This window comes from Macaca mulatta, chromosome 17 (genome assembly GCF_049350105.2).
Source record: "Macaca mulatta isolate MMU2019108-1 chromosome 17, T2T-MMU8v2.0, whole genome shotgun sequence".
In the NCBI taxonomy this organism is placed as follows: domain Eukaryota; kingdom Metazoa; phylum Chordata; class Mammalia; order Primates; family Cercopithecidae; genus Macaca; species Macaca mulatta.
The window spans coordinates 31,686,544-31,712,193 of record NC_133422.1 but is presented as its reverse complement, the minus strand read 5'-3'; the positions used below and the strand labels follow the sequence as shown (position 1 = coordinate 31,712,193).

The 25,650-nt window shown below is 40.9% G+C and overlaps 1 protein-coding gene and 1 pseudogene across 2 annotated transcripts; one reads left to right on the top strand and one right to left on the bottom strand.

Moving 5' to 3' along the window:
• The first annotated feature begins 487 nt into the window (after positions 1–487).
• Positions 488–1,375, top strand: LOC694123 (ferritin heavy chain pseudogene; annotated as a pseudogene).
• Positions 1,376–2,758: 1,383 nt separating this feature from the next.
• Positions 2,759–24,499, bottom strand: CKAP2 (cytoskeleton associated protein 2). 2 transcript variants are annotated; one of them, XM_001084035.5, is made up of 9 exons: positions 24,326–24,499; positions 23,351–23,435; positions 18,886–18,964; positions 17,934–18,802; positions 17,276–17,480; positions 14,365–14,535; positions 11,048–11,117; positions 5,059–5,314; positions 2,759–4,245 (listed from the first exon to the last, which is right to left on the bottom strand). In XM_001084035.5, the coding sequence occupies exons 1-9, from the start codon at positions 24,393–24,395 to the stop codon at positions 3,999–4,001; spliced, it is 2,052 nt and encodes a 683-aa protein (XP_001084035.3). In that variant the 5' UTR covers positions 24,396–24,499; the 3' UTR covers positions 2,759–3,998. The 2 variants fall into 2 exon arrangements, with proteins under 2 accessions (XP_001084035.3, XP_014976625.3); XM_015121139.3 differs by having other exon boundaries at positions 18,886–18,961.
• Positions 24,500–25,650: the final 1,151 nt, after the last annotated feature.

The following is a 25,650-nucleotide window of genomic DNA, read 5'->3' as shown; positions in this document are numbered from 1 at the left end:
TGGCATCCTGAGAAGAGGCAGGCAGTGAGAGACTGCCGCAGTTGGAATGACCAGAGAACCATCAGCAGGGCAGGGCAGCTGTGGGCGTGAACCATCTAGATCTCCAAGGAAGGGAAAAAATGGCGTGGGGGAGGTTGGAGATCCAGTAACACTAGGAGCAAATCCTCCTCCCGTGGCTAACCCTTTTCTTAACATCTCAGACTTACTTTTTTTTTTCTTTCAGAGACAGGGTTTGCTATGTTGCCAGGCTGGAGTATAGGAGCTATTCACAGGCATGATCACAGTGTACACTAGCCTTGAACTCCTGGGCTCAAGTGACTCTCCTGCCTCACCCTACTGAGTAGTTGGAGCTATAGGTATGTGCCACCATGCCTGGCTAGATTTTTTGTTTTTCCCACTGGAATAAAACCTTCAGGATTAGTTTCAGATAAATTTATGAGTGGTAAACTGAATCCTTTCTTGCTTGTTTAAAAATGTTTTAGGCCAGACGTTCTTCGCAGAGAGTCTTCGGGGTTTCCTGCTTCAACAGTGCTCGGACGGCACCCAGCCCTCGTCCCCCATCCCGCCCATAGCCAGGCCTCCGTCACCTCTTCACCGCGCCCTTGGACCGCCCCAAGGCCCCCGCCGCCGCTCCTGCGCCGTGCAGCCACGGCCGCCGCCGCCTGGCCTTAGCCTCCGCCATGACGACCGCGTCCACCTCGCAGGTGCGCCGGAACTAACACCAGGACTCAGAGGCCGCCATCAACCGCCAGATCAGCCTGGAGCTCTGCGCCTCCAACGTTTACCTGTCCATGTCTTGCTACTTCGACCGCGATGATGTGGCCCTGAAGAATTTTGCCAAATACTTTCTTCACCAATCTCATGAGGAGAGGGAACATGCCGAGAAACTGATGAAGCTGTAGAACAACTAGGTGGCCGAATCTTCCTTCAGGATATCAAGAAACCAGACTATGAGGACTGGGGTGGGAGAGCGGCCTGAATGCGATGGAGTGTGCATTGCATTTGGAAAAAAATGTGAATCAGTCACTACTGGAACGGCACAAACTGGCCACTGATAAAAATGACCCTCATTTGTGTGACTTCATTGAGACACATTACCTGAATGAGCAGGTGAAAGCCATCAAAGAATTAGGTGACCACGTGACCAACTTGCGCAAGATAGGAGCACCCGAATCAGGCTTGGCAGAGTATCTCTTTGACAAGCACACCCTGGGAGACAGTGATAATGAAAGCTAAGCCTCAGGCTAATTTCCCCATAGCCATGGGGTGACTTCCCTGGTCACTAAGGCAGTGCATGCATGTTGGGGTATCCTTTACCTTTTCTGTAAGTTGTACCAAAACGTCCACTTAAGTTCTTTGATTTGTACCATTCCTTCAAATAAATAAATTTGGTATCCCCCCCAAAAAAAAAAATTTTTTTAGGCCCGGCGCGATGGCTCAGGTCTGTAGTCCCAGCACTTTGGGAGGCCAAGGTGGGCGGATCACCTGAGGTCAGGAGTTCAAAACCAGCCTGGCCAACATGGCGAAACCCCACCTCTACTAAAAATACAAAAATTAGCTGGGCATGGTGGTGGGCACCTGTAATCTCAGCTACTCAAGAGGCTCTCCTGCCTCAGCCCACCCGCCTCGGCCTCCCAAAGTGTTGGGATTACAGGCGTGAGCCACTGCGCCCAGCTGGAAGACAGGGTTTTTAATGGCAGGGGTACCCTTTAGGAAAGTGGAAGTTACAGACAAAATCATAAATCAATACATGGAGGTTATAATTGGTTTGGCCCAAAAAGGTGGTTACCTGGAAGCAGGGGCTTACAGGTCATAGGTAGATTCAGAGCTTTGCAATGGATAAAGTAGGGCTTTGTCTAAAAACCTGGGGTCAGCAGAAAGGCATGTTTAGATTTGGCCTGTGGGCATGATTCTCTCTAGGCCCCTCAGGAAGAAATTTAGAACAAAGAATTGTGGTTAGAGTCAGTCCTGTTTCCCCTTATCTGAGGTCCCCGTTACAGTGGTTGGCATTTTTATCTGGTATGGATCTGTGTTTCTAAAACATTCAACATGTCAAGATGTTATCTTTCATTTCTATAGGGAATCAAACATTTTTTCTTTATTCCAGGCTGCTCAATTTACTGTTTTGAGGCTAGCTAGGTACCTGGAATTTCCTTTGAAGAGACTCAAGATTTTTCCTTTATTACTATGCATGGGAAGATCCAAGCAGGCCCTTAAGAGGGGTCCCTGTTCTGTCTCTACTGGATGCTTATGCACGGTATCACATCATTTAGCTTGGAACAAACCTAAGGGAGAGATAACATAACTGTCCTTAAGCATCAGAAAAGGAGTAAGACCTCTGGTTGAATGTTAGAACTAGGACTATTTAGAGACAGATTTTCCCCTCAGGTAAAAGTTCTATCTTGAGTTCTCTTTACAAAGGCATTTCAAGCTATGCTATACAGACAAATGAATTATATTGTATGGATATTAAAAAGCTGAGAGTGTATCAAAGCTTGAACTTTATTTCAAAATGGCATTATTTTGGGTCAAAGTATGAAAAAAAGGCATAGTTATGTTTTTGTTAAAGTGAAAAAAATTAGGTAAAGTTTATATAAGTAGACTGATGATTTTTGAAAATATACCATTAAGCATGTACTTCAGTGTCAAAAACCTCAAGTCGAATCTTACAATGTATTTCATATTTCAAAAGGAAAGCTAAAATTCATTCACTGTGGTTAAACTGCATTTCATAAAATAATTGTTGAAATAAACTTCATTGAAACATCATTATACAGATATTTTAATTGTATATATATCAGGTACACAGAATAAAAGTCCTACTCTCTAGAACATGAGAAGTCAATAAATAGAAAAAGAGATATACAAATGGAATGAACATAAAAACGACTAAGCATGTGATCTTCAACCACATTCATACAGTTTTTAAACTAATCTTTTACAATTAAAAAGTCACTTATTTGAAACTGCAGAGTTGACAGATATGTGCCATATAATTATCAGTTTGGAACCTTACAAAACAACTTTAGTAGTGTTATTTATGTGTGGAGAGAAAACTGTGTATGTAACTATCATGTTTCGGGGGACATGACTTAACAGTGAAGTTTTTATGTTACAGGGAACAAAACAAGTATTAGTATCAGGTATTTTAGAAATGCTGTCTAAACTAGAATGACATTTATTCAGTATGATATATTCTTTCCCTAACTCCATCCTAATTGTTTAAAATCTATCAAGTGAAGTTACAGAAGTTAAACCACTAAATCTGGCATCTTTCCTTTCTCACACAAAGTATCTTCTCTTAGAAATGGGATATTTAATTAAGTATCCTTCTTGGTGACCCCAATTATAATCTAAAGAGGCCACGAGACCACAGACTACTACTGACAAAAAGTGACAGTACACTTTTCATCAATCAACAGACAGTCCAAGGGACACAAGAGAACACAAGTCTGGGTAACATGAATTTGGTAAGAAAGCAAGCTAAACCTCTTGTGTCTTAGTACTCCAAGTGAGTCATTCTATACAATTTTTGATTAATCAAAGAAAGGCCAAAAAAAAAAAAAAAAAGCATTCTGTTTAAAGGCAGAGGTACATCATCACTTTTAAAAACATGTCAAGGCAAACATACACATTTTACCTAGCATACCTCATTTGCTAATGATGCATCATTACTGTACTTATATTTAGTAAAGTGAACAGGGTAGTATTATAACCTGTTTATATTCAAGGAACATAGTAAACTAGCTGACAAAATTTACCTATCTTAAAGAAAAAAAAACAGTCGGTTGAGATTGACAAGGTGGGATTATGTTTCCAATGCACAGCAGGACAACTCTTGCCATAACATGAATGTTAATAAAGAAGCTCACTGCCGTGAATACTTAGGATACATAGGTACATGGCCAACTCCAGACCTAAGGGCAATATAAAGCTACTCAAAACAAAATACCCCACACATAATAAAAACCCCGTTCCCTATAAGAGCTTTATTTCTCTTATGGTATTTCAGCCTCATAGTACACCCGGCACAGTGCTGCATTAGGGCGGCATACAAAAGCATCGGTTTCTCTTCCCAACTCCGTTAGCTGTTCCAATGAAGACACACAAGGATAATGATCTTTTAACATATCTGGCAATCTAGAAGTTTTCTCCTGAAGACGTCGAGAACGTCTCACTGGTGTTAAAAACTTCAGCTCTTTAAATGCGGAATTTGTTTCATCAAACTGCACCTTCTTTTTCACACTGAAAATTAAAACAATATTCCCAGAGTTCAAAAATATGTTAACATTTTTACTCTGTACTTTCATGATATGTACCATACTATATAGCTTGTATGTTATAACCACGTAAAAGCATGTAATTGTCTTTTAGAGAGGTACTATAAGCTCATTGAAGTGAGAAACTTACCCTTTTCTCAATCCGTCATTACAACCTGTACACAGTAGATACCTGAGTATCTGTAGAACTGGCTAATTCCTGAATGCCAAAACCTACTCTTATTAATAACACACAGATTCAAGTAAAATAAAAAAAAAGTTTTCTTTTTCAACATGGCAATAGTTAGTGAAAGTAAATACAGTATTTAAGAGGTGAAATGTTCTCATGACATTCTAGTTGTTTAAAAGCTTTTCTGCTTTCTTTTTTGTTCTGAGACAGGGTCTTGCTCTGTCATCCAGGCTGGAGTGCAGTGGCATGATCCTGGCTAACTGCAACCTCTGCCTCCTGAGATCAAGTGATCCTCCCACCTCAGCCTCCCAGGTAGCTGGGCCTACAGGCACACACCACCTTGCCCAGCCAATTTTTTTGTATTTTTTTGTAGAGATGGGGATTTGCCATGTTGCCCAGGATAGTCTTGAACTCCTGGGCTCAAGTGATCTGTCTCCCTCGGCCTCCCAAAGTGCTGAAATTACAGGCGTGAGATACCATGCCTGGCCTGAAAACTTTTCTATATTAACACACGGTAGCTGTAATCTGAAGCTATCTCAAAGATTTTTAAATGCCATATTTATTATCCCCAAGCATGAAAACAAATCATAGTACATTTTAAAAGTTTACCTTTGCAAGTATGGCGTACTAGACACATTATATTTAATCAAGCAACTTGTCCTCGTTTCTGTATTGGGGGTTTTAACATCATGGGTTGGATCTTTTGTTTTGTTCTCTTCCTCTTTTTCACAATCTTGAAATAGCAAATTTCTATGATGTTTACTCTCCATTTCCAGTTTTTCTGGATCTACATCAACACCTGTATCTTCAATACTGACTTCTTTGACTTCTTCCTTGGTTGCACAAGCCTTCTCCATATTTTCTCCTATAGAAGATATATTTATAGATTAAGCTTTTGGCTGAATTTTAAGAACAAAATCAGAAGACATTAAAGGTGTTCCTAGTTGGCCAAATTTTCAAAATAAAAGAACACAATTGCCATCTCTGAACCATTTCTTTTCCTCAGCAAATACTGCTGCCAACTATATAACAAATAATATTATGAAATGAAATAAATGCTATATATGAAATAAGAACAAAGGATTATTAAAACCCACAAAAAGAAACAACTAACTTTGCTTGTGCTATAAGGAGATGGTTAGGGAATGCTTGACAAGCGACATTTAGGCTGGGTCTTAAAAATGAGTACTTGACCAAGACCAAGGAAGACAACCTTCATATGGCACATAAAAGAAAACGATCTATTAACATAACATTAAAGAGCCAGTGTGTTTAGAATATAGGGTAAGGAGCAAGGTTAGGAGTGGGAGCAGGAGGTGTTGAGCTTAGATAGGTAAGCAAGAGCTGGATTTTAATGAGCTTTATATGAAAGAAGGTTGGTAAAAACAATTCACCAGAGACAGATATAATTAAATTTGGTCAATGTAAAGGACTGTCTAGAATGGCAGAGAATGAAAAGTAACAATCTGTGATGGCAAGATGACAAGGTTGTTGTAATAGCCTAAGTAAGGAAGAGGTCGGACAGGAAGGAAGGGTCCAATCTGAGAAATATTTCTGAGAACGTTCTTTTTTTTTTTTTTTTAGAGACAGGGTGTCTGCTGTTCTGTCACCCAGGATGGAGTGCAGTGGCATAATCTTAGCTCACTGCAGCCCCAAATTCCCAGGTTCACGTGATCCTCCTGCCAAAGCCTCCCAAGTAGCTGGGACTACAGGTGTGTGCCACCATACCCAGCCAATTTTTACATTTTTTGGTAGAGATGGGGTCTCACTATGTTGCCAAGGCTGGTCTCCAATTCTTTTTTTTTTTTTTTTGAGACGGAGTCTCACTCTGTCGCCCAGGCTGGAGTGCAGTGGCCAGATCTCAGCTCACTGCAAGCTCCGCCTCCTGGGTTTACGTCATTCTCCTGCCTCAGCCTCCCGAGTAGCTGGGACTACAGGCGCCCGCCACCTCGCCCGGCTAGTTTTTTGTATTTTTTTAGTAGAGACGGGGTTTCACCGTGTTAGCCAGGATGGTCTCGATCTCCTGACCTCGTGATCCGCCCGTCTAGGCCTCCCAAAGTGCTGGGATTACAGGCTTGAGCCACCGCGCCTGGCCTGGTCTCCAATTCTTGACCTCAAGCGATTCTTCCACCTTGGCCCTCTGGTGTTGGGATTATAGGCGTGAGCCACCACATCCACCCAAGTCAGAACTTATTAACAAATGAATGCATGACTGTGTAGAAATGAGTGTGCAAATGTGTTAGGAGCATCTTGTCTAAAATTTCTTAAGAGTCATAAATGCCAGAGAAGGGTTTTTCTTTTCTTTTGTGGGAGAAAGGGATGTTGGGTATGGGAAAAGGATGTTGGGTATGGGAATGCAGTGAGGGCAGACAAAGGGTTCAAAACAAAACATGTTAGGCTGGAAATACTTGTGAGACATCCTGGTAAATCCACTGAGCTGAAAAAAACCTCTGGATCTAATTATTAGGAAAATTATTAAAAATTTTTACTAAGAGAAGTTTTAGTTGCACGACAGTGACTGGGTTTTAAGTGGAAGTTGAAGAAGAGAGAAAATAATATAGATTAATTCAACAAATATTTAAGTGCCAAATATGTGCCAGGCATTGCATTTAGCACAGGAGACTCAATGGTGAAGAACATCAGACATTGTCCTTATCTATTGAGTTTACATACTGCAAAAGACAGGACAAACAACTAAATAGAAAGCAATCAAATGCATCAAATATTGCATAGGGAAGAAAAAGGGAGCACAAAACAGGTGCACTAAACCTAGGCTGAGAGGAGAGGGGATGGTATATCAGGGAAATCATCAGGGAAGGCTACTCCAAGGAAGTGACATTTGAATTGAAGTCTAAAGGATAAGTAGAAATTAAGAAAAAGCAGAAGATTGTCTCGGAGAGACCTGGAGGGAAAAGAGAGTATAACCCCTTTCAGGAAATGGAAAAAAAGAAAGAGAAATTCAGGGATGTAGGGGAGAGGGAAAGAGAAGAGGCTGGACTCAGGAATTTATGCAGATGAGTGACAGAGCATTTAGGCTGCAGTGTTGAGAATGGATTGGAATGAAGCAAGAGCAGAGAGGCAGGAAACTTAAGTTTGAAGGCCACTGTTATAGTCTAGGTAAGAGTGTAGGTCATCTTGACTATAAAAAAGAGAGTAAGGATGGAGTGAAGTAGATAGATCTTAAGAGATACTTAGGAAGTTAAACTGAATTTGATCAGCTGGGGAAAAAGGGTTGGGAACTGGGAAAGAAAGAAGGAGTAAACAATCACACCAAGATTGTGACCTGGACAACCAGACAGGGCCATTCATTAAGACAGAGAACTAAAAGAAGAATCAAGTTTAGGGGAAAATTATGTGTTCAAGTTTGGCTATTTGTGTTTGAGGTAGCTGTGAAACACCCACGTGGTGCTTGTTTCTTATTATTTGTCCTTTTTTTTTTTTTAACCCTCTTCTGAACTACTTCGACCACTTACGGTCTTTTGCTGTTCACAAATAACTGATTTGTGAAATTGGTTTTATACCCAGAACTTACAATTATACATTTAAGAAAACCAAGTTTATGGATAGCTCCTTCCCCTATCTAAAGACTAATCAAATATTATACCTGCTAGAAAACACCAACTAGTATTATCCTATAAGATAGGAAGAGCAACTTAATCAGAATACTGCTTTCATCTTTCCACGTATCTCCAGAGACAGAATGATAAGACCTTTTTATGAAATTTGAATTTCCACTTCGCTGTCTTTTGTGAATAAGAGACAGGACGGGGTTATTCTTTTCTTTCTTTTTTTTTTCTTTTTGACACAGAGTCTCACTCTGTCACCAGGTTGGAGTGCAGTGGTGCGATCTCGGCTCACTGCAACCTCCACTTCCCGGGTTCAAGATATTCTCCTGCCTCAGCCCCCCAAGTAGCTGGGATTACAGGCATGTGCCACCACGCCCAGCTAATTTTTGTAGTTTTAGTGGAGACGGGGTTTCATCATGTTGGCCAGCATGGTCTCAATCTCTTGACCTCGTGATCCACCCGCCTCGGCCTCCCAAAGTGCTCGGATTACAGAGGCATGAGCCACCGTGCCCGGCCAGGACTGGGTTATTCTTAAACTTTTCTCCTCCTTTTGTTTGTGGTATACTAGTCTTTCCTCGGTTTCCCCTTCTCTCCTTGCTTCTCAAGCTCCTTCACTAAATACTACTAGTAAGATCAGATCATATAGATGTTCCGTATGTTACCTTGGTACATATTAGCAGTCACCATAAATTGAAATAATCCCTGATGAACTAAGCACACTGCCATTAGAAGCATGACCTCCAACATAGCCATTAGCATAGTAATTAGCACAGCCATTAACATATTAACACCAATGAACAGATTTTTGTTTTTTTCAGTTAATACATGTAATCAAAAACTCACATAACGTACTTAATTTAGACCTTTTTTTTTTTTGAGACACAGTCTTGCTCTGTCGCCCAGGCTGGAGTGCATTGGCGCAATCTCAGCTCACTGCAAGCTCTGCCTCCCAGGTTCACGCCATTCTCCTGCCTCAGCCTCCCGAGTAGCTGTGTCCACAGGCGCCCGCCACCACGCCCAGCTAATTTTTTGTATTTTTAGTAGAGACAGGGTTTCACTGTGTTAGCCAGGATGGTCTCCATATCCTGACCTGGTGATCTGCCCACCTCGGCCTCCCAAAGTGCTGGGATTACAGGCGTGAGCCACCAAGCCTGGCCTTAATTTAGAACTTTAGTATGCTCTTTGATTTTTTTTTTAAGGTTTAGCCCTTCAACCTAGATCTCTACATCTTAAATTAATTTTGCATACTAAAAGGGTACTAATACTGTTCTGGAAAGCAAAAAGTTCAAACTGTTGGCCAGGCACTGTGGCTCACACCTGTCATCCCAGCACTTTGGAAGGCCAAGGTGGACGGATCACCTGAGGTCAGGAGGTAAAGACCAGCCTGCCTAACATGGCAAAACCCCATCTCTACTAAAAATACAAAATTAGACGGGCTTGGTGGCGCATGCCTGTAATCCCAGCTACTCAGAAGGCTGAGGCAGGAGAATCGCTTGAACCCAGGAGGCGGAGGTTGCAGTGAGCCGAGATTGCGCCCCTGAATTCCAGCCTGGGCAACAGAGCAAGACTCTTTCAAAAAAAAAAAAGAAAGAAAAAGTTCAAACTGTTCGACTCTTGTTAAAATTAATAAAAAGAAAACAACTAGATACATAGGCGATGGTATATAATATGCACTCAAATATTTGTTGACTGTAAAATATACGGTTATAGCAAATAATTGGAAACCATTTTTCTAAAGTTAAGTAATGACTACAGTTTAATGAATTTTCTATGTGTCATCAACTATGAAACTTTATATTATTTCATTCAATGGTCCCCAAAAATCTGTATTTTACAGAAAAGAGGGTATTTTTTGCCTAAAGTCATATCAACTGGCATAAACTTTATCTCAATCTTAAAATGTTTTTATGACTGGCAACTAATGAATCTCTTATCTCCATCTACTATCCCCAGCAAAGAGAATTCCTAAATGAGCTCTTCTAGCCAACACAACAGATCACAGAATGTAACAGGTGAAAAGTCTAGATACCTAGTCAAACTGCCTCATTTTTAAGGCAGACAATTAAAGCCTAGAGAGACGATGCAACTTTCACAGACATTCAGTGACAAATCTAAATATTGAGCCAGATCTCCTAATTAAAAATACTACATAAAGCCACTTTATCTCAGAGGTAGGTCAACGGAAGTAGGAGGAAAGAAAACAACCTATATATTTTAATAATCAAAAAAGATAAAAGAAAAACTAATTCAGCAAAGAAACAATAAAACTACAATTCACAATGAAATACCATCTCACACCAGTCAGAATGGCTATCCTTAAAAGGACAAAAAATAACAGATGCTGGCACAGTTGTGGAGAAAACGGAATGCGTTTACGTTGTTAGTGGGAGAGTAAATTAGTTCAACCATTGTGGAAGACAGTGTGGCCATTCCTCAAAGACCTAGAGACAGAAATACTTTCGATCTAGTAATCCCATTACTGGGTATATACCCAAAGGATTATAAAATCATTCTACTATAAAGACACATCCACACATATGTTTACTGCAGCACTATTCACAATAGCAAAGGCATAGAATCAATCCAGATGCCCATCAATGATAGACTGGATAAAGAAAATGTGGTACACATACACCATGGAATACTATGCAGCCATAAAAAGGAACGAGATCATGTCGTTTGCAGGAACATGGATGGAGCTGGAAGCCATTATCCTTAGCAAACAAACACAGGAACAGAAAACTAAATACTGCATGTGGGAGTTAAGTGATGAGAACACATGGACACCTCAAGAACACACACACTGGTGCACATGGGAGGGTGGAGAAGGGAGAGGATCAGGAAAAATAATGGACACGAGGCTTAATACCTCGGTGAGGAAATAATCTGTAAAACAACCCCCCATGACACACATTTACCTTTATAACAAACCTGCACATCCTGCACATGTATTCCTGATCTTAAAAGTTAAAAAACAACAACAACAACAAAACTACAATTCACTTGAAGGAAACAAAAGAACTAAAACTTACCTAAATTAGCTTTTTCTTGACTCTTCATTGTTAGAATATCTACAATCGTGTGTCGCATCTCTTCAATAGGCTTAATTTTTTAAATGAATAAAGCAGATCCATGTAAGTTTTATTTTCTCTGACATTAACTAGGTATCCAAGTTGTGATTAAAACTTCATACCGTATTTTAAAGTAAGGGAGTGGCTCTTAAACCATGCTTCTCAGACCACTTAATAATTAAGATTGAAAAACGGCTGTCTTGGCTGGGCGCGGTGGCTCATGTATGTAATCCCAGCACTTTGGAAGGCCGCAGGCAGATCATGAGGTCGAGAGATTGAGACCATCCTGGCTAACACGGTGAAACCCTGTCTCTACTAAAAATATAAAAAAATAAGCCAGGCGTGGTGGCGGGCACCTGTAGTCCCAGCTACTCGAGAGGTTGAGGCAGGAGAATGGCGTGAACCCGGGAGGCGGATGTGCAGTGAGCCAAGATTGCGCCACTGCACTCCAGCCTGGGCGACACAGCGAGACTCCATTTCAAAAAAAAAAAAAAAAAAGAAAGAAAAAAGAAAAATAAAAGAAAAATGGCTGTCTTTTCCAATTTATAGACTAAAAATGAAGGATAGAATTCTTTTTTTTTTGAGACAGTCTCCGTCTATCGCCAGGCTGGAATGCAGCGGGGCAATCTCGGCTCACTGCAACTTCCGCCTCCCAGGTTCAAGTGATTCTCCTGCCTCAGCCTCTCCAGTAGCTGGGACTACAGGCGCGCACCACCATGCCCAGCTAATTTTTTGTATTTTTAGTAGAGACAGGGTTTCACCATGCTGGCCATGCTGGCCTTGAACTCCTGACCTCATGATTCGCCCGCCTTGGCCTCCCAAAGCGCTGGGATTACAGGTGTGAGCCACCACGCCCAGCGTAGATTTTCACATTTAACAACTTCCCCCATAATTTTACTTAAGCCGTGCTCCTTTTCTCTTACATTTAAGTCTATGGTTATATTTTTGTTTCATATGCTATGCAATGTATCTCTGAAGAGCTTAAGGTTGATCATCTTAACATATTCATTCACGAATTTATTAAGAGCCCATTATTTATCAGATATTATAAGCATTTACTATGTTCCATCCAACACAATGAAGATTAGGGAAGGTGTAATTCACATTCTTATTTCCAGAACTTAGTCCTGAATTACTCAGCTATCCTGCTTTCAGTTTTCTCGGCTAATTTTTTTTTTTTTTTTTTTTTTTTTTTTGAGACAGGGTGTTGCTCTGTCGACTCAGGATGGAGTGCAGTGGCACAATCATGGCTCACTGGTCTTGAACTCTACAGCTCAAGCAATTCTTCCACTTCAGCTTCCTGCATAGCTGTGACCACAACTGTCTACCACCAAAAAAACTTTAAATTTTTTTTTTGCAGAGATGGGGTCTCACCATCTTGCCCAGGCTGGTCTTGAACTCTTGGACTCAAACGATCCTCCCACCTCGGCCTCCCAACGTGCTGGCATTACAGCCGTGAACCATCATACCTGGCCACTAATTTTAAGAGATAGGGTCTGTGTTGCCTAAACTCCTGGGCTTATGCAATCCTCTCACCTTGGCCTCCCAAGTAGTTGGGACTATAGGTATCTACTACTGTGCCCAGCCATCTTGGCTAATTTTGATTCTTGTTTTCCAGCAGCTTCTCCTCTGGTATTGTATCTTTCCGTTTACATTATTGCTTTGTATGTGAGCCTTGGCTCCAACTTTGCATCCTTGCTACAATGTCCTTAGTTGCCTTAAGTAATGTCCCTTCTGATACAACATAGTAGGGGCCTAACACTCCTTTCCAGGTAGCATCTATCAAATATAATTACCATTCTGAAAAGAGTTTTACACATGATAGCCACTGAGAGACTATCTGCTGAATATCTGATTTTTTACTTAAGTGAAAAGTCAAATAGCATTTGTTGATTTTGTTGAGACAACGGTGAATACATCTTTCTTAAAAAAAGGAGTTTAAGCCAGGCGCGGTGGCTCAAGCCTGTAATCCCAGCACTTTGGGAGGCCGAGACGGGCGGATCATGAGGTCAGGAGATCGAGACCATCCTGGCTAACACGGTGAAACCCCGTCTCTACTAAAAAAATACAAAAAACTAGCCGGGCGAGGTGGCGGGCGCCTGTAGTCCCAGCTACTCGGGAGGCTGAGGCAGGAGGATGGCGTAAACCCGGGAGGCGGAGCTTGCAGTGAGCTGAGATCCGGCCACTGCACTCCAGCCTGGGCAACAGAGCGAGACTCCGTCTCAAAAAAAAAAAAAAAAAAAAGGAGTTTAAAAAAATTATCTATGTAAACAATCTCTAAGAATGTGTTTCTGAGAAACCTGGATTAAAACGAAACATATTTTAAGAACATGTATCCACGAAAAAAAAAAAAACCCAACCACACAAACTCAAGAAATGATTTATTCTACACCCAAAACTTTGTGTATCAATAGGCTGGAAGAGGTAAGGAGTATGGTATCAAACCATTATAGAGGTAATAATGTTCGAGAAACTGGTTTATTGCCATTTTCTGTATGCAGACAGGATCAATCTATACAGTGTAGATATAGCAGTACATTTGGGTTTACTTTTTTTTTTTTTCTTTTTTTTCTTTTTTTGAGACAGAGTCTTGCTCTGTCGCCCAGGCTGGAGCGCAGTGGCGCGATCTCGGCTCACTGCAAGCTCCGCCTCCCAGGTTTACGCCATTCTCTTGCCTCAGCCTCCCTAGTAGCTGGGACTACAGGCGCCCGCCACCTCGTCTAGCTAGTTTTTTCTATTTTTGTAGAGACGGGGTTTCACTGTGTAAGCCAGGATGGTCTCGATCTCCTGACCTCGTGATCCGCCCATCTCGGCCTCCCAAAGTGCTGGGATTACAGGCTTGAGCCACCGCACCCAGCCTGGGTTTACTCTTAAAGTGAAAGAGTTCTCTCACAAAACCAAAAGAGCTTGATAACATTTAAAAAGCTAATTTCATCCCTTTTGCTTTATATTCAATAAACAAATTTTAATATTACATTCAGTCTCCCCATAAATTTTCAACCAGGAAATGCATACAATAATATGCTAAGACATTTCATGCAGAAAGTTTCACTAAATATACATTTCAGCTTATACCCACTTTCTAAAGTCTGATTATTCCCAGTACAGTAATAAAAGACTTAGAAGGCCAACAAACAGCAATCCTTGTGGCCTTTAAACATTTACAACTACTACATATACAACCACAATTTTCTCAAGCTATGTTGTGATGTGTTTCAAATTAATTCCAAATTGTCTGCTACACTGTAATCGTAAAGATCAGCAAATGTTTATCTTACCTGAGCCCCTGCCAGAATGGCTTTCTCATAGATTGCAATAATATTTTCAATAGGACTTGTGAGTGGTTCAATAAGTGCAAGACATATCCAATACTTAACAAGCTTTTTGGCATCTGGAATATTTTTAATCAGGTCATTCAGTGTGACCAGTATGTCTTCTTTTGGACATCCCTAAAAGAGCAAGAAATAATGTGTGTAATATTTTTTAGCTTACAAACTATGAACAATAATTGAGCCTACTATAGTCAAGATCAATGATAAAGATAGCCATAAGCATAAAACAAAAAAAATGAAATATTAGTTGAGACATTTATTAGTAAAAAATGAACATTTATTTGGTCTTGATTTTATTCTCATATATATTGAGGGATTCCATTTGTTAATACCTTAAACCAAATGTTTATGAGTCAGAATAGCCTGCAGAGTTTTTTTTTTCCTCTTAATTGTCTTCGTCAGGTTTTGATATTAAGATTAAAATGAATCTGTAATGGTTTATGTCAGAGTTACATACAGTTAAATAGTAGGGCAGAAAAAATTCATAGTATCAAAAGGAAAAACTTCAACTGAGCAGAAATAAACTCTGATTCTATTCTATTAGAGAATCAGTTTTCCTGATTGTAACTTTTACTGGTGTTCAGAACCACAAGTGTTCAGAACCACAAGAAGTTACAAGATGCTCATGAAGAGTAGAGGAAGGTTTGAAATAATACCTTGAATTCAGTTTTGTTATGGATCTTACATACTAGTGGGTGACCAAAACAAGATTAAAGAGCAGTCAGGAAACAAAGATATTGTCTACTATTAAACATAGTATTGTTCTGGAGCTGATTATTATACTCCATAGGATTTTGGTCTAAATAGCAAAATTCTGCAATAAATTCAAAAACATGATGTTGGCTTAGAGGAATGGGTTTTTGTTTCTGTTTTTCTTTTTTTGAGACAGAGTTTTGCTCTTGTTGCCCAGGCTGGAGTGCAATGGCACGATCTCGGCTCACTACAACCTCTGGCCTCCCAGGTTCAAGCGATTCTCCTGTCTCAGCCTTCCGAGTAGCTGAGATTACAGGTGCCCACCACCATGTCCAGCTAATTTTTGTATTTTTAGTAGAGATAGGGTTTCACCATGTTGGCCAGGCTGGTCTCAAACTCCTGACCTCGGGTGATCAGCCCACCTTGGCCTCCCAAAATGCTGGGATTACAGGCGTGAGCCACCCCACCTGGCCGGATGAATGTGATTTTTTTTTGAGTATTTTAGGTAAGTTAATCTGTGATAATAATGACTCACACAACATTTGTGTTGCTATTCTTTGGTAAAATGTGTAATGAACGTAAGAAATAATGTGTAAATATGATGAACAGATATAAGAAACAAAATATTAGAAGCAATAATATCACCTCAGGGTATTACACATTAATTATCTCAGAGGAATCAAATATTTGTAATTCAGTAAAAAAATCCAATTATCCCTTTGATACAGGTTGAGTATCCCTAATCTGAAAATCCAAAATCTGAAATCGAAAACTTTTGAGTATCAACATCACAATGAAGATGACCATCATTAACACTGCAGACAATGTACCTATAGGTGACAAGGTGAAAACATGTGACAGGCTTATTGAAGAACTAGAGCAGCATTTATTCAGAACAGAAAAAGATATCATGTTCCTTTATAAAATCAAACAGAAACTTCTAAGACAAAAACCACTGCTAATGAGACAAGTGACTCTGAAGTAAACATCTTAAAAAGCCATCCAGCAGAATGACTCCTTATCCCTAGAGGACCCACTTCCTGGTCCTTCAACTGCTTCTGATGTTTCTTCTCACCTAAAAAAATAAAATACAGTGTAAAATACCTCTTAATTAAACACAACATCATAGATGGAGATTGAAAACATGCTGCTGTTTGTTGTTGCTATTGTCTAACAGCTGATACAGGTGTTCTGATGATGCTACTGTGCTGCTTAGTTACTCTGAACATATTTTTCACTGTATTAATGTGTCTTTTTTTAAACTGTTAAGTAATTATGTGTGAATAAGTGCAAGAGAATAATTGCTTATTGGTAGCACAGTAACTCAGAGTGAGGAATGATGGTGTTGCCAAACAACCAGACTATCCCATGGGTGGCTGACAAAGTGACACCTTAGTTTTCTGATGGTCCAAAGTACACAAACTTTGTTTCATGCACAAAATTATAAAAAATATTATATCTTTAGGCTACATGTATAAGCTATATATAAAACATAAATGAGGCCGAGCGCAGTGGCTCACACCTGTAATCCCAGCACTTTGGGAGGCTGAGGCGGGTGGATCATATGAGGCCAGGAGTTTAAGACCAGCCTGGCCAACATGGTGAAACTCCGTCCCTACTAAAAATACAAAAAATTAGCCAGGCATGTGGTGCACGCTTGTAATCCCAGCTACTCTGGAGGTTGAGGCAGAATGGCTTCAACCCAGGAGGCAGAAGTTACAGTGAGCTGAGATCATACCACTGCACTCCAGCTAGGGTGAGAGTGAGACTCTGTCTCAAAAGCAAAAAACAAACGTAAATCAATTCTGTGGATCTCATCCCCAAGATAACTCATTATGTACATGCAAATATTCCAAAATCTAACAAAAAACATTTTCAGTTACTTCTGGTCCCAAGCATTTTGGATAAGGGATACTCAACCTGTATATTTATATGAACTCAATGCAAAATGTAGTCAATTAAGGCTAATAAGCTCACAATTAATAAACGAAGCAGTGTATCTCACAATTAAGTAATTGTTAAAATAATCTCACAGTTAATGTTAAGTCAACATAGTATTACCAACATCTCCTGGTCAAAAAGACTGACAATATGATTTAGTGAAACAATGTTTATGAAGGTAATTTGCAAACTATAAAATGCTAAACAAATATAAAGACTCTACCTCATTAATCAAGTTCAGGCATTCAGAAAATGTGTTGTTTACTTTTTCAGTAAATAATCTTTGTTCATCTTCTTCTGCCATGGTAGTCCAAAAAGACCCAACTGGTTTTTCATTTTGTCCTTCAGGCTCATGCTGAGTAACTACTGAGTTAGGGGGCCTTTTCAGAACTCTTCCTTTGCCAGCTTTCCACTCACTCAGACGAGCTCTATAGTTAGAAGCAGATATAAATATTACTTTGAAATCGCTGTCAGAACTCTGTCAAATAGAGGAAAAGTTAAAAAAAAAGAAGAAAAAGTATGATTTTTAAGTAATCTTACTCTAGTGGCACATATATAGTTCACAAGCTTGATGAAATATTAAACATATCAAGGTCAATTATGCTCAATGATTCCATTAATGCATTTTTTGATTTGAGATTATAAAGTATTTCCCAACTATTATTAAAGCATTTACCTTAGATTTTAAAAAAGCAACCTTAGAAAACATATTCAAACACAAAAACTTTCAGGTCATATTGCTCCACAATACAAATTTGCTGCATACAACAGAAGAGAAACCATGAAAGAAAATTCTAATGCAGTCAAGGAAATTATAAGCCAAATCTACAAACAGTACTTGATTGAAAACTAAGGCAATAAAGAAAATTACATCTACTTACTTTCTCTCTTCTGAGGTTTCTTTGGGCTGAGCTGATCTACTATCAACAGTTGCTTTTCCTGTAGTATGTCTTCGCTGGTCAACAGGCTTTGACTTTTCCATCAGTTTATCATTAGACAATGAAACAGGCCTGGTTACAACTTCAGATGCTATGCATCTTGATAGTGTCTTATTTCTTATTATATTTTGAGAAGAACTGGTTTTGACACTAGATAAAGCTGTTTTTGATTGTAATAGTTCTTTTTCACGAGGCCCTTTCCGGATTGTAACATTGGCAGAGGTTCTACTGATGCCTTGTTTCACAGTGTCCTGGGTATTACTGTGATGACTTCTAATAGGAGGTCGCACAAGTTGTGTGTTCTGAGATGTAGTGCTCACAAATTTAGTAGTGGCAGCCATATTGGAGGATCTATTACTTTTCACTGTTACACTGCTGGTGTTTACAGGCTGAGGCTTTGTGGCCTTAGGGATAGTGGCTGAAAGTTTCTTTGTTGCTGCAAAACTCTCATCTTTGACTTGTAAAGGTTTCCTAAATGAATTAATTTTAGACTGAACAATCTGGCCACGATAAGATCCAAGCACAGGTTTCTTGGGTACGTTAGCATCTTGCTTTGGTTTTTCTGTAGTCATTTGTTTCTTTTTACCATTGTTTTTAAGGTGAAATGCCTGACTTAATGTCATATGTTGACTTTGGGGATCACCTTCAGTTAGTAACAAATGCGGAGTCTGATTATTATCCTTAGATTTATGCGTGTCAATTACTACAGTTGAATTGGTTAGTTCATTTGAAGGTTTTAAAGGAATGCAATTTTTCTCCACTGTTGTATTATTTTTGCTCTCTGCAGGTCTCTTCATATTTTCTTTATCAGCCTAAAAGAATTATTTAAGAAAAGTGTTTAGGAAAGGCAAAACGGAAAGGGGGACCATTTAGGAGTGCTATGTCCACATCTTACCATTTTTGTTTTAAGTTTCAGCACTTTAGCCCCTTCTTGAACTTGGTCCTCAGATGTCACAACTCTCCGACCTCTACTACTTAAAAACAAACAAAATGATTAATCAATCAATCCTGTACCAAGGAGGCTTCCTGTTGGGGAGGAAGAAGAGGGCAATGTTAACAATTAACTGACTTACTAATTTTAAATTTAATAAAGACCTGAGTTAAAATTTGTCCTAAGCAAGTTTTTTTTTTTTTGGGATGGAGTCTTGCTCTGTCACCCAGGCTGGAGAGCAGTGGCATGATCTCGGCTCACTGCAACCTCTCTGCCTCCCGGGTTTCAAGCGGGTCTCCTGCCTCAGCCTCCTGAGTAGCTGGGATTACAGGCACATGCTACCTCACCCAGCTGATTTTTGTATTTTTAATAGATACAGGATTTCACCATGTTGGCCAGGCTGGTCTTGAACTTCTGACCTGAGGTGATCTGCCTACTATGGCCTCCCAAAGTGCTGTGATTACAAGTGTGAGCCATCACGCCCAGCCCTAAGCAAAACTTTTAATTATTTTTAATAGTGTAAACAGGTTGGGCACAGTGGTTCAAGCCTGTAATCCTAGCACTTGGGAGGCCAAGGTGGGCAGATCACGAGGTCAGGAGATCAAGACCATCCTGGCTAACACGGTGAAACCCTGTCTCTACTAAAAATACAAAAAATTAGCAGGGCGTGGTGGCGGGGGCCTGTAGTCCCAGCTACTAGGGAGGCTGAGGCAGGAGAATGGCGTGAACCTCGGAGGCGGAGTTCGCAGTAAGCTGAGATTGCGCCACTGCACTCCAGCCTGGGTGACAGAGCGAGACTCCATCTCAAAAAAAAAAAAAAAAAAAAAAAATAGTGTAAACAAATGGCTGAGGAATTTAAAGATATTTTCTAAAAGTCCTAACACTTTCTGTCCACAGAATTTGTAAATACTTAATAATCTTATTTCAAATCATTCTCAAGTCATTCAAACAAGTCTTCAAATAACCTTTAGTGATACCTCCTTGGGTTAGTTTTAAGTACTTAGTAACAGATGTACTACATTGAAAAAACTTTTATAAAAAAAAGCCCTCCCAAAAGTGATTCAAAAATTACCATATGCCATTCACAGCTTAATGTATATTAGGATACATTAAGAATATGGACTGCTGGTTGTGGTGGCTCATGCCTGTAATAGCAGCACGTTGGGAGGCTGAGGTGGGGGGGATTACTTGACCTCAGGAGTTCGAGAGAGCCTGGGCAACACAGCAAAACCCCGTCTCTACAAAAAATAAAAAATTAGTTGGGTGTGGTGGTGGGTGCCTGTAGTCCCAGCTACTTGGGAGGCTGGGGAGGGAGGACTGCTTGAGCCTGGGAGTTGAGGCAATGAGCCAAGATCCCATCCCTGCACTCAAGGCTGGGTGACAGAGTGAGATCATTTCTCAAAAAAAGAACCTTAGTTTCTAGGCGGTATTGCAAAGAAAATCCCTCCTCAAGAAACTGACCTAACTCATTTTTATAGCTATAAACTGGCCAAGGCAGACTGTGAGCATCTCTTAGCAGGTGATTGTCTCTACCAAAATCACAAAATTTGGCCAGGCATGGTGGCAAATGCTTGTAATCCCAGCTACCCTGGAGGCTGAGGCAGGAGAATCGCTTGAACCCAGAAGGCAGAGGTTGCAGTGAGCTGAGATCGCACCACCGCACTATAGCCTAGGCGACACAACGAGGCTCCGTCTCAAAAAAAACAAAAAAAAGTATATTTTACATTTGACATAATTTAGTAGTTAATACATTTTGTTTACATTGCTTTCATATCTATTTGTTCTGTCAGCTTGGAGAAGGTACAGAACTTTGACATACCCTGTACTATACATTTTGAACAATGGTGAAAGAAGATAAAAATGTGCCACTTAACAGGGTATCTTAGTAGCTAACTTCTAGCTAACAAAACAAAACAAAACTCAGCATGACAAGAAGAGCCCATCTTACTCACCTGTCTAGTGTGGAGACTTAATCCTATTCTGTCTTATTATAAAACCACCCTCAGAAGAGTTATCTGAAATGAGTCTTAGGATATCTATACTTTAGAGATTGTAAAATATTGTTTAATTCTGAAAAGCTGCAATACAGGTCGGCTGTCTTATTTAATATTCACTGATGAAGTGATTAACACTTAAATTGACATCTGTTTTCTTTCCTTTTTTTTTTTTTTTTGAGACGAAGTCTCGCTCTTGTCCCCCATGCTGGAGTGTGATGGCATGATTTGGCTCACTGCAACCTCCGCCTCCCGGGTTCAAGCGATTCTCCTGCCTTGGCCCTCCCTGGGATTATAGGCACCTGACACCATGCCCAGCTAATTTTTGTATTTTTAGTAGAGACAGGGTTTCACCATGTGGGCCAGGCTGGTCTAGAACTCCTGACCTCAAGTGATACACCCGCCTTGGCCTCCCAAAGTTCTGGGATTACAGGCGTTTGAGCCACTGCACCCGGCTGACATGTTTTCTGAAAGGAATAAATGTAGTACTTAAGCCACAAGGAGTGTTTTAGAATTTTCTTTTCTTCCTATTATGTTTAAGAGTATTATAAACCCCTGACCCTGTTGGATTCCCTATTTAAATAAGCGGTTGAGAGTCACTGACTGAATCCATATTATCTCTACTTATTCCCTAGTAATTTCATTCCATCCTAAGGTTTTTAAGTAAATATCATCTGTATACTGATCAATTCCTGAGTTTATGCTTCCAGTCCCAAACCCTCCCCTGAACTTCAGACACACAACTATTTGGCATATCTGCTTGGGTGTCTGGTTGGTACTTCAAATATAGTCAAAACAGAACTCCTAATTCCCCAGCTCCTCCTTCAGTCTTCCTATTTCAGTATATGGTTATCACCATTCATTTACTTATTCAAACCAAAAACCTAGGATCACCTTTTTGTCTTAAACAAAGAAGTAAAAGATTTATTTGTGAAGGATAAAATGTTTATTCCAAACTAAAGCAACTTATTAAAGTTAGAAATTATTTTTAAAATTTTAGAACGCCAAACTTACACAAAATTGCAAAAATATAAAACAGGTCAAAGAATATCTATACACTCTTTACCCAGGATCCACCTATTGTTAAAATTTTTATCCCATTTGCGTTATCATTTCCACTCTCTGAATATGTGTGTGGGTGGTATATACAATTTTTTACCTGAGACATTTTTTTTTTGAGACGGAGTCTCGCTCTGTCACCCAGGCTGGAGTGCAATGGCGTGATCTTGGCTCACTGCAACCTCCACCTCCCAGGTTCAAGCGATTCTCCTGCCTCATCCTCCTGAGTAGCTGGGGATTACAGGCACTCACCACCACGCCTGGCTAATTTTTTGTATTTTTAGTAGAGACAGGGTTTCACTGTGTTAGCCAGGCTGGTCTTGATCTCCTGACCTCCTGATCCGCCCGCCTCATCCTCCCAAAGTACTGGGATTACAGGTATAAGCCACTGCGCCCGGCCTAAGCCTGTAAGGATGTTATTAGTGGTTATCTCTAGAGAGTGAGGGGATCTTTTGCCTTTCTGCTTCATCTACTTTCATGGGTTTTTGTTTTTGCTACAGCTATGTACTATCTAAAATATTTTAACAAAATAATAAAGATATTTCTGTGGAGGGTTGAGCCTACAACTAATAATCTCTAAGCATTTGGGAGGGCCACCCAACTCTTCCCTAATGAACTCCCCCACACTGAGTAAAAGCTTTGCTAAATAATAGAAATACGGACCTTTGTTTGGTGTAAACAGTAAGTCGATAATCTAGTCTATGCACATACTTTGTTTTATAATTTTTTTTTTCTTAGACTGTGAACTAATTTATGTAGAAAACAATAATCTAGGCTGGGTGTGGTGGCTCACTCCTGTAATCACAGCACTTTGGGAGACTGAGGCGGGCGGATCACAAAGTCAGGAGTCCAAGACCAGCCCCGCCAACATAGTGCAACCCTGTATCTATTAAAAATACAAAAATTAGCAGGGCATGGTGGTGCTTGCCTGTACTCAGTCCCAGCTACTTGGGAGGCTGAGGCAGGAGATTCACTTGAACCCGGGAGATGGAGGTTGCAGTGAGCCAAGATCACACCACTGCACTCTAGTCTGGCAACAGAGCGAGACTCTGTCTCAAAAAAAAAAAAAAAAAATTAATAAAACGATGATCTAATGCTGCACCATCCAATAAAGTAACCACTAGCTAAATGTGGCTATTGAGTCTTGAAATGTGGACAGACCAAACTGAAATGTCCTGTAAGTGTAAAATAGATACCAGATTTTAAAGACGTTGTACCACAAAAAGATGTAAAATAATATGTAAGCACTTTTTAAAAAACCTTTCTAAATGTGGCTACTAGAAAATTTAAAATTACAGATATGGTTTACTTTGCATTTTTATTGGACAGATCTGATACAATTTTACAGAAGTGAAAAGAAATAAACTTGACCTTACCTGGATAACACCTCATTTTCCTGCTTGTATGCAAAAAGCGTTTTTCTTCTCAACAGATGTTCCTTGAGTTTTTGTCTTCTTTGCTCTAGATAACAAAAGGTAAGAGCTACAAATCAATATTAGTTAAAACATGAATAACGGCTAATAAATCTTGTTGACTAAATGAAGAGTTTACTTCCAAAACTGATTCCACTTGAGGTCACATCTATATAACAGAAAATTCCCGAATTCAGTATTGCCTTTGATAAATCATCTTATAAGAGGCTGTTACCGTAACAGGTCCCCAAAACCCCTCTGCATAAGAATCACATTCTTTACTGTATGTGAAAAATCTGGAGAACATCATTTTCTACATACAGCTCCTGAAAGCCAAGTTTTAAGAAACTAAATGGTAGAAGTGAGGCGCTAGACTCCAAAGTTCTAATTTACCAGAACTGGGTTAGGTGAGAACTACTTTCTTCTGCTTTCTAGTGTGTAGAATATGGGAATAACAATATTACTTTTGAAGACCCAATCAACCCTCGCTTTCCATAAAGTTGAAGGAGAAACTGTGAAATTGGAAATAATACAATCGGGGTATTTTATCCGACCCCCAGCCCTGCAGAAATTCGCTACGGACCCAAGAGGCGGAGGACTCGGCGCAGGCGCAGTCGGCCCGGGAACCCGCGCAGCCCCGCCCCCCGCGGACCCGGGGTCTCCCACACCGGTCCCGGCCGGACCTCCGCACGTTTCCCCTAGCCTAACGGATTCCTTCTTAGGAGGGCCCATCCCAGCCAGCAGCGACCGCACACTAACACCACGCAGCGGGTCCTGTTTTTATGACCCGTTCTACAAGGCCAAGAATGCGGCGGGACGAGGTCGACGCCGCGTTCAGGGCTCTCACAGAGCCGGGGAGGGGTGAAGCGCGCCAGCGCTGCCCCGAACCCCGACTGCCGGGCCCGCGCCCGCCACAGCCACCGCCACCGCGGCTTTCACCTTTGAATGCGGACTGGGCCCTCTGACTCGGGGGCAGCTGCAGGTCCTGGGGCACAGCCGGGGTGCTCATCGTAGCCTCGGGTCGGGGGATGCGTCTCCGCTTTAGCGCCTAGATAGGACTTGCTCAGATCACCGCCGCCGCACACTGCATACGCCGGCCGCTGCTAAGCCCTCAGACGGCGCGGCTGCCGTCTCCGCCCATTGGTTCCTGCGTGAATTGAATAAGCCAATGGACTTAGAGGGGCGGAGCCTGGACTGCAGTTGCCCAGGCTGATCTGGTGTCTGCCCAGTTCGGTTGGGACTGAGTCTGCAGGTTTCAAACCTAAACAGCGCTCTTCCTCCTGGACGTGCGATGGGGGCGGAGTCGACCTGCTCAGTCCCCACGACATAGCAGGACTAGACTGACAAACAACCGAGATGGGACACAGTCCCGTGTGAGTCCCTCACAGTCTGGAGGAAGGCAGACGAGAAAAAGACAAAATAAGTGTTGATTGGCTGCCCTTCTTACTAAACAAAGGTGCGTTCACTGACGAGGACGTAAACACGGATCTGGCGTACCACGAGCATGTGTATATATTTCACAAATATTGCTTCATTTTGAGCATCATAACTCTGAGGTGGGACGTTGTCACCACTTTTTCCACTGAGATGTGACAGGTTCAGAGGTTGTTTGTCCACGTTTGCACAGCGTGTGAAGGGGAACTGAAATTGGGATCTGCTTTCCATATCTTTATTCTAAGCAATTATCAAATGCAAAAAAGGGAGGAGAGGAGGAGAAACGGAAAAAATGAGGATAAACCTTATCCCCTCCTCAAGGTTATATATAATTATCCTTTGAAGATAAAATAGCATTTGTTATAGACGTTTTGTGTTTGTGCGGTTAAGTGTGCTGCCATAATCTTTTCGTTTTTCTCATCTAAAAATACCACCTTCATAAAGCCCAAACAAACACCCAATCCACATGACAGAACGAAACAAGTCAGGGCTAGAAGGTTTTAAGGGTGGCAGTGGGGAAGTGAGGGCGAGTCTGGACTGCATCTGCCTGGTTTCAAGCACTGGGTTTACATTTCTTGCCTGATCACTGCAGTAAGGCTGGATTGGACTCTTTAACCCAGGTTTTAGGTGCTCCGGGGACACAGACGGGAGGATGCGATTTCCAATCCGTTTACCCTTCCCAGGTCTGAGGGCCTCCACAGCTGGCCCTTGGCTGTGGTCAGTTTTTCCCACTTCTGCCTGCTTTTTCTTAAGACATCTTATGGTAGCGTCTTGCTAATGAAGAATTTGGTTTGAGATTTTGTGTAGTTTTTTACATGATGAAATGTCCC

Bases quoted from the DNA above. Each gene is read 5' to 3' on its own strand.
- CKAP2 (XM_001084035.5), bottom strand. From the start codon at position 24,395: ATGAGCACCCCGGCTGTGCCCCAGGACCTGCAGCTGCCCCCGAGTCAG. The intron at 11,118-14,364 runs GTAAGATAAACA...TAAAAAATTAAG, and splicing joins CCATTCTGGCAGGGGCTCAG to CCTATTGAAGAGATGCGACA. The intron at 5,315-11,047 runs GTAAGTTTTAGT...TATCTTCTATAG, and splicing joins TCAAGAAAAAGCTAATTTAG to GAGAAAATATGGAGAAGGCT.